At 37.7% G+C, this 15,410-nt stretch overlaps 1 protein-coding gene across 3 annotated transcripts in view; it reads right to left on the reverse strand.

Annotated features, from left to right (window-relative positions):
* The window catches only part of RPS6KA3 (ribosomal protein S6 kinase A3), a 64,034-nt gene that overhangs the window by 22,751 nt on the left and 25,873 nt on the right, over positions 1 to 15,410 (reverse strand). For 2 of the 3 annotated variants that reach the window (XM_072428234.1, XM_072428244.1), the window contains exon 3: positions 708 to 824. In XM_072428234.1, coding sequence (XP_072284335.1) covers positions 708 to 824 — 117 coding nt within the window. Of the gene's footprint in view, positions 1 to 707; positions 825 to 14,181; positions 14,485 to 15,410 lie in introns of those variants that run through there. The other variant, XM_072428253.1, reaches the window with a different exon arrangement.

The raw sequence follows: 15,410 nt of genomic DNA on the forward strand, positions 1-15,410 counted from the left end.
TGCAGTCCAACTGCATCTATGTTGTTTCATTTAAAATTAACTGTGGTAATGTACAGAACCAAAATTAGAAAAAAGTTGTCTCTGTAGCATTGATTTGATGTTCTAATCTTTCTAATCGTAGCTCTTCATGTACTTGATGTAAAAAAAAAAGTACATGAAGTAGGTACTGCAGCAGTAAGGTGCTTACATTTTCACCTTATCTCTCATTCTCTTTAAAGCCTTCTGACACTCTGGGTTGTGAGTTGGGCATTCTGGGTTTGACCTTACACTGCAGGACTACCGGTCCTACATTTGTATGTGATGATTTCAGAGGCTCATCACGGAATCATAGAGAGCCGAAAGAGAAAAGCATTCTAAAACTGCTAGACAGGAAAATCTGCAGGAATGTGGGACAAGATAAATAAATGTGCTTAATGGTAATGGTAATTGGTAATGGTACTCGTTTTTATTAAGTCACATGACACTTTAAAACCAAGTCTTATTCCTTCATTGTTCATGCCACTGTCTATGTGACATGGACATTCACTAATGGCAGTCCAGCAGTGGTGTCTTCGGAAGAGGTGTGACACCTATTAAAGGGGAATGTCAGGGACCGGCTGATGCAGGTATTTCTTCTCTTGGGCTTCCTTGAAATGCCCCATAATTCATGTTGACTTGTAAGGAAAAAAGCAGAGACAGAATTGGAAGACAAAGCCTCAAACACTTACCTTTCCAAATGAGCCCTGTCCGAGTACCTTGAGCAGCTCAAACTGAGATGGATCAGCCTTCTCATGTCCCTCCTTTACATGGTGTGTGATAGCAATCTCATTTATATGTGCTTCATCCTGCAAAATAATGAAAAAAAAAGCTTTAACAATTCTAAGATACATATCTATGAATATTTCCTTAAATACACTTAAGTCTTGTGTAGTGATATTGACATGCATTCTCACAAGCATTACAAGTTGTCACAGAAAGACTGCCCCTATAGCATGTTGAGTTCATCTGTCTATAGGAACATTCAGCGGTATGTAAAGTAAGGATCCCACGCACATATTCCAGGAAAAGAACAAGCACTTCCTGACCCCTAGTACACAGCCAAGAAAACTTGAAGACTCCTAAATGTTAGTGCCAGGCTAGTGGCCACCTTGGTAGCAAAGTCTTGACCAGTATGAGTGAATGTGAAGACAAGAAAACAAAGACATTTTTTCCTCGGAAGCGGCATCAAAATTTTTTTTATTGCAGGTTAATGCACGGTAAAATGAATGCACATTGCACTCTGTGATATCATTAAATCTGCAGCCATTATTTATTTTCTTGTTTCTTGCGAGCAGCCTGCTCTCATCCTGCAAGTGAACCTTTGACAAAATCCTCACCAAAGGAAAAATCTCTCTGTATGTATGTTTGTATGTATGTATGTATGTATGTGTACATTCAGACACCCTTCAGAGCCAGCTAAGAGGCTCATTTATACAATGAACCACAATCAAATAAAAATGGCTTCTCGGTCAGACCATGAATAACAATCAGCAGTGTTTTTATAAATATAATATATTTGCTATGTGAAAAACTAGGCAGAAAAAAAGAAGGGGGCGCATGAAATTTTTCCTTTGATTATTTCTCCCGTATACTGCACTGACTTCAGCAACAGTTATCTTGTCTGAGGTCACTGGTATCAAGCTACAAACTGTGTTCACAAGGCAAAGATTTCTATGTAGAGAATTTTTTTTATTTAGGTAGAAGTCTTGCAGAGCACAGCTTGGATATTTATAGGAGTGCTGTGTAACATTCGGGTTATATTATGCTGTCACTGCATCATCCTAAATCCAGTATAATCTAACCTAGCCTCTATCAACATTTTTTACCCCTGAGGAACCCTTGAAAAACAAATTTTAAGTCCTCAAGGACCCTTGTTCAAACAAATTTATTGGAGGTCATATCTATTATTGCACTTAATGACAAAAATCAAGAATATCAACCTATGACATCAAACTGTGGGATCTTGCTAATATGACTGGCTGCTGGATTTCCTTCAGTAAATCAAATTATGCTATTCATATAAAAAAGAAGGCCTTTTACAGTCAAAACTAAACCGAAGCAGAATTAGTCACTATTTGCCCATTCTTTTACAAAATAACTGATTACTCAGAATGCACAGCTTGCCAACGTGTTGCTATGCCCACCTTTCTCTTTCTGCCATAACATACTGAGCCTTTTCATGTAGTTACGTGTATCCTTGATACGTAATATCTGTTATCATGTTTTTCTCCCACAGAACTAAAGATCAACTCCAGCCACAACAAATCTTTATTAACTAAACATTACATCATGATAGCTTTTATCTTGATGTGTTCCTGTGATGACATTCAGTGACAGTGTTCAACCCAGAAATGCTTTTGAGCCAGGTGGGAAGAAATTGAAGGTGGGTGGAAGCCCCTGCATTGTGACCCAACTCATCAGTAACCAGCCAAAAACAGCCGGGTGGTTACTGAAAAGTGTTGCGTGGTGCACCCAGCTAAAAGAGGCTTGGGGAACACTGAGTATTTGCTTCTTCCTAAAAGTAGGGGAAACCAGTCACCTTACCGCCTCAAAGATTTAAATATGTCAGTGTTGCCAGTGATAGACAAAAACTATCTGGTGAAGCCAGTGTACATGTAATTTCTCTATACCCAGCTCTACCCTGATCCTATTTTCTTTACTCCCACCTTTCACTTTGCTAAGTATCATTTTAGGTGGGACTAATATACTGCTGCAGTGATGACAGGGACTCCTCCTCTGTCAATGCCCACAATTCTACCCCATCTGCACTCCGTTCCCCTGCTAGTTGCTAAAGTGCTCTGTGCCTAGAAACACAGGAGACAAAACGCTGCAGACAGGGACAGCAGAGCTATCATAATTTCCTGAAGAAAGTAAAGTGTGAAACGAACAAGAAAAGTGGCACTGCGGGATGTATATGTGTGCGTATATGTTTTGAAGCAAACGCGCTTCAAAAGACACAACACTGCAACATCTGATGCAACAAATATCGAAGAATAGTCATTTGTATATGTATTTAATATATTTGGGACTAAATACACCACACATTTTTATTTTTTTTTAAGGCCAATTTCAAAATGTAAAAAATGCTTACCAGGTTAGCAACTGACGTTACAAAAACAGTTAATTTAGTAGTGATGTATGATTCCCTTTCATTCAGGGATTTATATTTGTAAAAGAAGAATAAACTGCTATGAGCTTTCCTTAGAATATAATGAATTGCCTGCAAACTCAGCATCATGGGTTAGCTAGTGGCATAAATGTTTCAGTAATAATTGTAAAATAAAAAACAAAATATAAATTCAAAAACTTTAAACATATTAAAAGGACCCAAAACCATTATAGCTTCCTCTCAAAGAGAACCTGTCAGCCTTAGAGCAAAAACCATGGTATTACTTAGCTTAGCCAGAGAAGTTCAGTGAAGCTCCCTGTTTTAGTTTTACTTTGTTACTGGGCCTGATGGATGGGCCAAAACTGACCCATCTACCATTTAGCTATCTGGGTTGGTTGGCTTAGTGACCTATAGGTACTATTTTACAAATTAAGAGTGCCCAGATTAACAAAGGTAAAAGTAAGCACCTTGAGGTGTCTGTTTTTGGGACACTGCTTGGAATTATGTATTTCAGGGTAGCTTTAAATGGCTTGGTATACTGAACAGATGAAGCTTACTGATGCATTCTTTGTGGCAAGTGGCCAGTGCAGGTGTTATTCCCTAGTAGTAATATTTACCCGCATGTGTTGGAATTACTGGCTCCATGGTTGGTCAACAATTAAGTACCTTTCAATGTAGAAAATAGCTCGGATTCTGCATGCACCACATCAGAATGCCAGCCAATTTGAGTGGAAATGCTGCTGTGGGTACCAGGAAAGCATTAGCATCAAACAAAGACCGTCAGATTACTCTGCCTACTGCTCTCTGTCAGAGATGTGCCTGTAAATAACATCATCACAAAATACCAAAACAGCACAGAATTTCTCTGTACTTGTACTTCAGTAAGAATTAAACAAAAACAAATAAATAGAATGCAAAACTACTGGGTAAAATAAGTTAGACTTCCTCAACCTGAGAAATATTTATCACCTAAATAAATTTGAAGATAAATTTGAATGGTCATCTTTTCAGAGTCCAATAGGTATCAATCAATCTTTTGATTGATGAAAACCTATCCCCAGACACACTTAGGTCTGCTATTGCGAAGATGCTGGTTGTCTGGCTAGTACACTGCCAAACTGGGTTGAATAAGATTTGAGTCCCTGATCAAGGGAAGAATGCACTTGACATGTCAGACAATATTTTCAGGAGGAAAATGCATAAATAACATCCTTCTCCTATGATGGTATTATTTGTACCACGTATTCTCACAGTAGCTGTTTAAACAGACATTATGAAGGAACATGATTCAAATAGTGAGGTTTACAGTTAGCAAGATCTGGAATCTTGGAAGACTCGTTGTTGCAGCACAATAGTGACCACACAGGGACTGTACAGATGACAACAGTCTTTGTGGTTTCTGCTTGACAATGTAACCACCAAGTATTAGAGTAACTACATGTAAAAATCAGGAACAAAAGTTTAAACTCCAATGGCCATATACAAGCCATGATGATTGAGACATCGTGACTTCAGACCATGAGGGTCTTGTGATTGCCACAGCACTTCCTGTGCTGAACACTGAACCTTTGTGCAACTCCAAAATTACATTATCATCACCCCCTTCAATCACTCCCAGAAAAATAAGGGAAGTGAGCAGTTATGTTACAAAAATAGAAAATCACAAAAAATTGCTAACCAGATTAGCACATGATCAAGTTCCTTTGTGCGTTTGTTGCACTACATTTCTCCTACACTATACAGAACAAATGTTGACTAATGTACATAGAATTTAAGTGAACACAGTCTTTTAGCATCAAAAGTAAAGGCCTAACAATGTTTTACACTAGTTTTCAGCTGTATTTGGATTGTTAGATATAGAGAAAAAATGTGACATTTTAAAAAAAATCTAAACAAACCCATTCAGCATTTGTACAAAGACTGTTAAGGTACTAGCTGTATTATTGTAATAATGCTTTTACTATACAAAGCATACCTAAACTCAGAATTTTTACTTTACATAAAAGGGTAAAGAACCCTTTTATTTAAAGTAAAACTTTTGTTTGTTAGTGTTAAAAAAAGAAAAAAAAAAAAAAAAAAAAAAAAAAGGTGCAGGCATGCCCCCTTAATTCTTGATCAAGAATGAATAGGAACGCAGAGGGGGATACATCATGCATCCCGGGAGGCTCTTAGCTGCTCCTTCTGAGATGCTCAAACATGCGCAGTGAGATCGCCAGGTTTTTTTTTACCAATCTTTGTCGGCATGAAGTAGAAAAAAAAGAACACAGAAGAAGAGAGGAGAAGATGTCGCCGCCTGGCGCGCCTTTCTCTGCCGGACTTGGGATGGATACTCGGACAACGCGGGATCCGTTGGAAGAAACCTTCCGAAGGATAGATTGATCTGTGGGATTGAAGGCAAGTGTGATTTTCTTTTGTTTTGGGTTTACTACCGCTTTCAGTGAAGTATCCTAAATGGTCAGATAGCACAATAGTGGTAAAATGCAACTAAAGTTAATTGCTCCATGGAACTGCAAAAAAAGCAGAACTCTTAAGTCGCCAGAATACCTGGCAATCCTGGCTTCTCCTGGGAGTGTTTTCACATGTGATTCTCAATATTATAAAACATATGCAAAAAGGACCTGTTTCCATCAGAGCGCTGCAACAACGCAAGTTAGATTAGCTAGCAACTCAAGGGTATGTATATGCCATCCCATCACCAACAAAAAAATTGATCAAAACTGTAATTATTGCTTATATATACACGCACATCATGTCTGAGATCTCTGCACTGTAGTAACATTGCATTTCGTATAGTCTAGTGATTTCAGATGCCTCATTATTGCCCTATTATAATAAGCTCACTTCCATAGCGTAAAGACGGTTCATCTACCCAAAGAGATCAATAAATCTGACAGGGCTTCCAATCCAAATTCCAAATTATATACACACACACACATACACATGTTTAAAGTGTGTGAAGATAAAGAACATGACAACCCTTTGGACTGACAAAAATAATAATACAAGAAATGAAAGTTTTGGTCCTCACTTATGAAAAGTACACAGTTGCTTATCACATACTTTGTGTTTGTAAATGTGAACTGAAGAAAATAATAAAGTGGTATGAATAATCTCTCACATATTGACATCTGTGAACACTGTGTGCTTTGTACAATTATTTGTTGATCCATGACATGACCTTCTATCAGCTTTATAGTTTACACATTGTAAATTAATTGTAAAGGCTAAGAATTTCCTCCAGGGATGAAAAAAAAAAAAACAGAACAATACAGATACTGTCTTTTTAACTCTTAAAATGATCAGTTTAGGGGAAATTAACAATCCTGACAAAGATTATTCACATCCTGTTTGATTGCGGAAACCTTGTCATAGTTCTGACCAGCGCATTTTTGGTGGGCGGGCCGCCTAGCTGTCATGCCTCTTACGCCGGCTCTTTTCAGCAGCTCTGACGGACAACGGATAGGCTGCGGAGAGAAGCACAGCAGAGCTATGATGAGATCGGGACACAGGCTGTCCCTCCCCCGTTCTCTAGCTGTGCTGAGTCTTCTATTGAAGAAATAAAAAAATTTGTAACTATGTGTCATGATATCATCATCTCTGTGTGTGTAACTGCAAGTCACATTCCACAGCCTTACATCTCTGTGTATAAACCCTCATATCTCCTAAACCAAATGTCATAATGATTTGAAATTTTCAGGGTGTATAGGGAAAACACTCATAGTTGGTAGTAATCACAGCTTTGAAAAGTTTCAAGATATGAGGATCAGAATTGTAAAAACTTGTGAAATTACAACATTGGGGTTGCTGTTTCAAAGCAGGCGCGCCTAGGAGTCCTTAATTGAAAATGCAAATTGGGGACCCCCTGGGCCACTTACATAGAAAAGAGCATTGGGATGGGGCCCCTGAATTAATATCTACCTATCACAAATCTGTAACTGTGGTACTATGTTAACTGTCTGCTTCTCTTCTTTGAGCCCCAATTTCCCTAGAATGGTGGGGTGTACAAAACTGAAAATGTAGGTGCTGTGGGGGGGACACCTTCGGCTAGTGCCCCCACACTAAAATTTCATTACTATGGCAAACAAACTGCCCTGTTACACATTACTGCCCACTTCTAACACTTGAACCCCAATTTCTCTGGAATGGGGAGATGAAGGAAACTGAAAATGTGTAGGGAACATTTCTGTACAACACCCCCTAAAATCTGTATCACTATGTTATCATTAGAACATAAACAACTCCCATCAAAACAAAATTAGGGTTCAGGTACTGGTAGGGTCCAGTCATGTGTAACATGTAATCATGCAGCGTGTTTTGATGAACAGAGTTTATGTTGAAATGATGCCAAGGTGATGAAAGGTTGGGGGTGTTAGCCACAAGTGTCCCCCACTTGCATAATTTAGTTTACCTGCACCTCTCTGTTGTAGGGAAATTAGGGTCCAAAGTAGTGAAGAGAACAGTTTGAAGGGCAGAGGTTTTTTTTAATGTTCTAATGATGCAATGCTAATGACATTTTAAGGGAGGTTATACGTCTGTTGCCCACTTGCATCTATATTTTCAATTTCCTGCACCTCACCATTCCAGATAAATTGGGGGTCAAAGAACAATATCAGAGTGTAGCATAGTATTACAATTATAATTTGGTGAAAAGTAGGTAAAAAATTTAGGGGAACCACTCCAATGCTCCTTGCTATGTAAGTCGCCCTTGGAGGTCCCTAATTTGCATTTTAAATTTTGGGCTCCTAGGTGCACTTTTTTTATGAAACAGCAACCCAAATGTTCAATTTCCACAAGTTTTTAAACTTATGATGCCCATATCTTGAAATTCTTGAAATAAAAAAAAAGAAATTTTAGTTATTAGTAGCTTTAAGCGTACCCTGTGTACCCTAAAAACTTAAAGTAATTTCAACCAACAATTTAAGAGATCTGAAGGATTGAAGACAGTGAGTTGTTTGGGTGCAGAACATGACAAGCAGATTTTACACGCAAAGCTATCACACTGCAGGTAGATAAATTTCACAGGCAGTTTTTTTTTACCCACAGAATATGGGCAGTGATAAGGGGGAAGGGGACACTGGCTGCACTGCCCCCATCTGCTATCACATGCATGATGCTACTAAAGCATCACCACATTTTAATTTTATAAAAGGCGACTTCCCCCTTTTTTATAAGAGAAAAATGTTTTTTGTTTTGTTAATTTTTGGGGAAAGACCCCACCACCTCTGTCTTTACTGCCATGGTGGTAAAAACTGGAGGGTAAATCTGCAGCCTCCTGGGATATTTGTGTCACATATCCCAGGTGGCTGTGGGCTGCTCCTTCTGTGCATGTCCAACATTGGGAAAGTATTATCAGGGGCTTTCCTTGTAATGTAAAAATTGTGCTCAATTTCATGCATGGCCAATGAGATCAGCACTTGATGGAATGGTGAGCATCGGAAAGGAGTGGGAAGCTGAGCAAACTTGGAACTCGATGGGTTCAGTTTGTGGACAGATCATAAGCTTTTTTTACAAAAGTTTTGCGTTGTCCAGATTTAACGCTAGGAGGCCATATCTGAAGTTAGGCTGAATCCACATTGGCAGTAAGGTTGCATCTGCTGCGTTTACCCCCAATTTTCCTCTTGCCAGGAACCACTGCAACTTGAAAAACTTCTAGGCCTGAAAATGCCCAGCACTTACCACCTGTTACCAAACCCAGGTGCCTAGCAGTTACCACTGGTTATCAATCCCTAGCAGTTACCAGTAATCACTCAGGAGGGGTAAATGGCCCAGATTTATTTTACTGCTAATGTGAACTAAGCCTAACTTGTTACACCACATTGATCACACTATTGCACTACTACAAGGGATTACACTCATAAAACATGGAACACTAGGCAGTTGGATTAAAATACACAGCACAGTTGGAATATACAGCACTCGACTGTTGGAGCATAATACAAAAAATGGAAAAAGTGGACATTCTAACAAGCCAAGTATTAGAAAGTTGGAACAAAGTTTAAGGGGTAGGTAGTACACTGACACAATAATAGAGGTTACTGGATACCTGTGGCATAGGTAACTAGCTCTAAATTTGCTGTGTCTTGCCCTGCCCATTTTTTTTTTACCACCTGGCACCAGTTTCCCCCCACCCAGCTGAAAAAAAATTTCTGGGGAGAACACTGTTTGTACATTGCAAATGAACATTTCACCTTGCAAGTGCTTGATAGCTCTCAGGGTTTTCAAAGATTCACAAGTGTTTCTAGACTGCACAGACAGACGTGTCAACACATTTGCCATGACATGTTTTCCACTTCTGAACTACGAAAGATAGACTAAAATTATCTGTAAGTGCTCATAATACTTAGCTGACAAGTGTGTTACAGTGTTGGTACATGTATTAGAGAGATGCTGTAAGCTTTTCTAAATGTGCATACAACTGCTCTGCAAAGTAAAATCTTATCAATGTGCATTAAGCGACCATATATTTATCTGATATTTTTCAATACAATCCACCTGAAATGTACAAAATGAATACAACCGATAATCTGTCTTTAGAAAACGTGTAAAAAAAAAAAAAAAAAAATACCTTGGATTCAATGGATCTTTTTTTTAATTAAAGCTATCCAAGGCCGGAGAGAATACACTTTCATCAATTAGGCTGGGTGATCTAGCAAAATTGAAATGGATTTCTTCAAAGTCACTTGCCTTTTGCTAGCAAACCAGAAATCAGAAATGTGCACACTCTCCACAAAATGGGCATTACTAATAGTATTTTACTGTATAGGAAAGATGTAGATTAACTAAGCAAAGCCACAGAACCTGAGCAGCCCTACTATAGGAAATAGATGACTATAACCTTTCTCATTCACACACAAAAAAAACAAGCATTTGCTTTACATCAGTAAAACTTTCCAAATGTTTTTCATTGTCAACACCCCCTTTTGTTGCCATCAAAATCAAACGGTACAATAGACAAATGATATCTAAAATTTGCATTGCTTGTTTTGTAAAGTTCTCCCTAGAATCATTTGGCAGATCGTACCAACTTGCGAAGCTTGCCAAATCAGACATTTCTAGAGCAAATAGAAAGATATGGTTTTCAGAATTCTTATCCCAAAAAACTAAATTTAACAAATGTATTCTGAACATTTAGACAGGGCTTTGTAAACACGTTTTTTTGTATTTTGAAACATTAGCAACTGTAGACAGGCATGATTTAAATAATTTGCAACAGGTTCTCTGGACAAAACTGTATTTTTTTTTGTTTGTTTGATTGTTTTTATTGAAATTTTAAACAAAAAAACAGACAAGAAAAATATTAATAAATAACAAATGAGTGCAAAATATTATTAAGAAAAGACCACAACTCTTCAGTCAGTTATTTTCATCACTGTGAGAGGTATGCTCAAATATACTCTCCATAAAGAAAAAACAGAACATATAGTGATCACGCTCATTAAACGTATATTATACAACAAAATAGTAGCCAATAACCCAGGCAAACCAGCAACAAAATAAAAAGGATGTATTTTTTTTATCCTACCTGACGTTGGCAAAAAAAGCAATTGAAAGAAAGCCACTCTGTAATTTATTTAACATTCCTTTCAATGATAAATGGCATCAGGTAGCAGTAGATCAGCCATGTGACCAAGCCACATGGGTATGAGTGGACACAGCCTTTTAAATTCAGAACTCCAACAAATTGGAATGAATAATTCAAATGTACACTCACTTAAGTGAACCTGCAGTTTAAAACAGCGATCTATGTGATTCATCTACAAGGGGACCATATACAGAGAGCAGAAACTATCCCATCAAAGTTGTAAAGACTTTGGATACCTTTCATTTTTTTTCCCCCATTTGAATGGGTTACCCAACACTGTGCATCTCATAAATGGGTAATGCATGGACCATTTTTTAAAGGAATTACCAACAGATGGCAACCCATCACACCAATGCATGTCTTGTGAGCATTGCATTATTCTTCAATTATTTTGACATGAAAACAGTTATGTTAATGCAATAAAGCCCTTAGAGCCGTAATGCAAGTCAAATGTGTGCGGAGTACCTATAACTGACTAACTGAAATGCTAAGTACAGTATATTTAACACATATAAATAGTACTCCAATGTGGGGGAGTGCAGACCAGATGCAAGTGTTCACGTGTTCTCGGTACAGTAGAAAAAGACAAGCAATAGTTCTCAATAGATACATTAAAATATGTTAGAATGTGGTGGAGAGTGTTGTTCAGGCCACCATAGACATATTTTGCTTGATTATTGTTCTTTTTTTTTTTTTATAGTCAATCTAAACATTGTCCTACTTTGATGGCAGAAGCAGTAACCTTAAATATCAATACATTAGAATACACTAATCTTGCCAACATATCTGAAAGTGCTACTCAGTATTACACTCTGAAAGTTACCTGTATCACTGTGTTCAAGAGTTCAACCTGGCAATTATGAAACATGTAAGCCACACAAAGTCATTTAACCATCCCTTAATACTACTTTTACACCAGTACTGCTTGTGTATGGGAAGTGTAGAATGCAGCCGGAGTTCAGACATTAGGGCACTAAGTAATTCCTCAGCATCTACCATGAGCAACAATTTGTAGCTAAAATCCAATGGTAGGCTACCTTTACTTTAGCTCACAAATGCAAAGAGGGAGAGAGAGGACATGCTAGACCAGAGACAGATGAATACTAAAAAAAATACTAAAAAACCTAAACTAGCCTTTTTTTCTTTTTTTGTAACTAAAGAACCATTGAAATAGCTTTCTGGTTTTGAGGAAACCCTGCTAATACAACAGGAGATCAATGTATACACCTTATTGTAGTGGTCAGAATATCTCTATTACTGATAGCTTGAAAAGCTTTTTTTGTCATTCTGCTAACTGGGCATTGTTGACTCAACTAAGAGGTCAATTAGCCTAAGCTTGAGCTGATATGAACAAATTAGCCATACCAACCTACAATAATCTTCACTGTTCTGGTTACTTTAAGATGCATACCTGCAAACTGTAAATTAATGGTATGGCCCTTCCCAAACAAGTCTGATTGTGTCATACTAAAGGATTTTCAAACATCAATCAAGAGAATACTTAGAACTCTGGAGTTTTCTTGGAGCTACAATAGTGGAACACAATATAGTTTGTTGTCATTGGTAGGAAAAGACATGTTATGATTCTTTGCTTCTGATGTTTATTACATTCAATATGCTTTTATTTAAAGCGACTCTCTATTGACTCTTTATTTAGCAGACATATGCATATGAGTTATTCTGCTAACACAGACCTCATCTTGTTAATAGGACTGTTTTCATACACTCCAAATAAATAAAGGAAAAACTTTTTAAAACCACTGCGCTGGCCTTAGAAAGATTTACTCTCTTTAATTCTTCTGATCACCAAGGTACGAGTCCAAAATTTTGATACACCAGAACAGGAACAGAGGTAAAAACTTGAAATGGGAGACACGGGTCCTAGTAACAACTAATAAGAGATTTCCCTCACACAGGAAACATCCGTTCACTTCTTATTGAGTATACAGGAAAGGACATAAAGGGAATTCTCCCAGGGAGACTCAGATTATGCAAAAACAAAACATATCAAATCAAACAAGTTTTAACACCCACTGTAAAAAGTAGATATAAAGTTTTTTCATCTTTTAATCACAATTTCAGACCGCCTGGGAATTTTGTTAAGCAATTATTCCACTATTTTCTGCACGCAAGTTTAAAATACATTGTTGAATACTTCCCAAGTTCATTTTATTGGCCAGTCAATCAAACGCATGATAACTAATATACCAAAAACACCTGAAAATGCCTTATTTTGCCATTCCCAAACTTCTCTCCAGGCAGCCAGAATTACCGCTGCCAAACATTTGAAGACATCTGCACTCTGAACCATGTTAAATCCAAATTAAACTGGATTATGGTCAATGACAGACTGCATAGTATCTTGAAGAATGACCTAGCTGGTTTCCAAAAGACATGGGATCCTTGGATTCAATGTATTGCATACTTAAATAAAACCAGGAATTGGAGGCTAACTTCCTCACCACATCTTTTGTTTTCCTCAATTTACTTTTCTTTGTTAAATTCAAAATCTTGTTAAATAAGTTTTCATTAGACTTGACATTTCAAGTTTTTCTCTTTTTCTCTGCATTCTTCTCCAGCATCAATAAAATATTTGTTATCGGTTGTTTAGGCAAATCTGAATGTATGCTTATGTTAATCTATCAATTTAAAAGCATCGAGATACAAAAAGTTTTAAATTGCATTCAGTCAAAAAATTTTTCACCTGTCTTGGAGATTTTCACCAAGAGATTCACTCACCTAACTTAGCATTGTACTCTCCCTGCTACAAAATGAATGGTAAGATGTTTCTGTACCTCCTGCTGCCCTGTACACAATGAGTTAAAGAGGCAGTGAATTAGCCTTTGCATTGTCTGGGCAGGTGAGCAGACCATAAATATATGAAACTAGTACATGGTGCCACCATCAGCATATACCAAACACTAAAATACAATAGGCTACAGTAATGTAAACTAGAAAGTAATAAAGACAGAGGTAAATCAACCTCTCTAAGTGAAGGCTTACATGGCAGAACACACCTGTAACACCATAGACATCCTAAAACTAAAATCTGAAAGCATTCACCAAAAAGTGATAACATTGCAATAACATTTAAAATAAACTCGATTCACAAGCTTTCTAAACAGCTGATACACGAAACGTAAAATTGCTAAAGGCAAGTGCTTTTGTCATGGCAGCTGTACAACATTCTGCTAAAGTCTAACAGACGATGAACTTCTACAATGTGATGAAATAAGATCTCACTGTGTTGTATAATTAAATTAGCAGTGCACAAAAAAACTTAAACACGTTTGTAATTAAAATTGCTTATGAAAGAGAATTAATGCAAACAGCTGGTAACGTCTGACATATGGGACAAGAAGCAATACGTTTCTATGTCACAGTCCAGTCTCACCTCCCACACCTCCCTCCATGCTTTAGAAGGTGGGAGAGGGAAATATAACAACCCTGCACAGACAGAACAAGCACTTACCCGAAAAGAACGTATGCGAAGACCCCAAAATCTCAACATGGCTACGAAACCATACTGTTAGGACTTTCCTGAACAGACATCTGACAAGTTAAAGAGGAAGGGCCAAACCCCTGAAGTTCTTGCTGCTACCAGCTGTTCCGGCAATTAGAAAATTTCCTGTGAGGGGAGAGTCAGAGATTGCAAGCAAAGAAGTCCTGATCCTTTTCCTCTGACAAAGGAAAAAAAACCTCTGCACACAAATACGGAGATTGCAGGACATGAGATATAGGCAGGAAGCAAGAATCCTGACAGTGATAGTCTCTCACAGATACTGTGCTTGTGAGTTTTGTGTTTGAGAAATATTTTAGCAGCAAAGCATTGTAACTCGAGGTGGATCCTAAATAAGAAACTTCTAGTTAATTATTCTTGTAAACTTCGTCATCACAACGCTGTATGGTAAACAGCAAGGAGAAACTGCAAGAAAAACCGTAAACATCCTAAGCTGATCTCCAAGAGTCAAACGGGATGTTTGAGCAGCTACATTGCCTGCTATATCAACCGAGAAGAAGTACTGCAGTCAATGCCATCTTCACCAATTTATTCAAGAGGTTCAAGAGGATTGGGAATACAAGTAAACACACTAAAGGCATCTTGCACAATATATATATATATATATATATATATATATATATATTTTTTTTAATGAGGATTGCAAGAAGAAAGGGAATATTCTGAAGATATGTTAAGTGGATAGACTAGGTAAAAGGGTTTCTTCTTGCTCCACCAATACCACAAAGTGCTTAATTGCAGCCCTGGATACAAAGCAAATTTGCGAATCAGACCACTTTTGGCACAAGAAAGTCTTTGGGGAGCAATTACACACTGCCAATATGGGGTATTTAGAGCCCATGTGCCAGGGAATGTGGAAGCAATGTACTTTTCAAGGCAGAACATTTAAATAAATAAGAAAGTAAAGAAAGGCAGAAATATTTCATCCTCTGACCCACAGGATTTTTAGAGATTAGAATATATTATTAATAAACAGGATTTATATAGCGCCCACATATTATGCTGCACTGTACAATAAACAGGGGTTGGAAATGACAGACAGATACAGACAGTGACACAGGAGGAGGGGACCCTGACCCGAAAGCTTACAATCTAGTAGGTGGGGGAAGTATCGCACAATAGGAGGGGAGATATGTAGTGGTGGGAAGTAGTGATGGTTTCAAAAGACAAATGTAGATGGG

The sequence above is a fragment of the Pyxicephalus adspersus genome, chromosome 1 (genome assembly GCF_032062135.1).
Source record: "Pyxicephalus adspersus chromosome 1, UCB_Pads_2.0, whole genome shotgun sequence".
Classification (NCBI taxonomy): domain Eukaryota; kingdom Metazoa; phylum Chordata; class Amphibia; order Anura; family Pyxicephalidae; genus Pyxicephalus; species Pyxicephalus adspersus.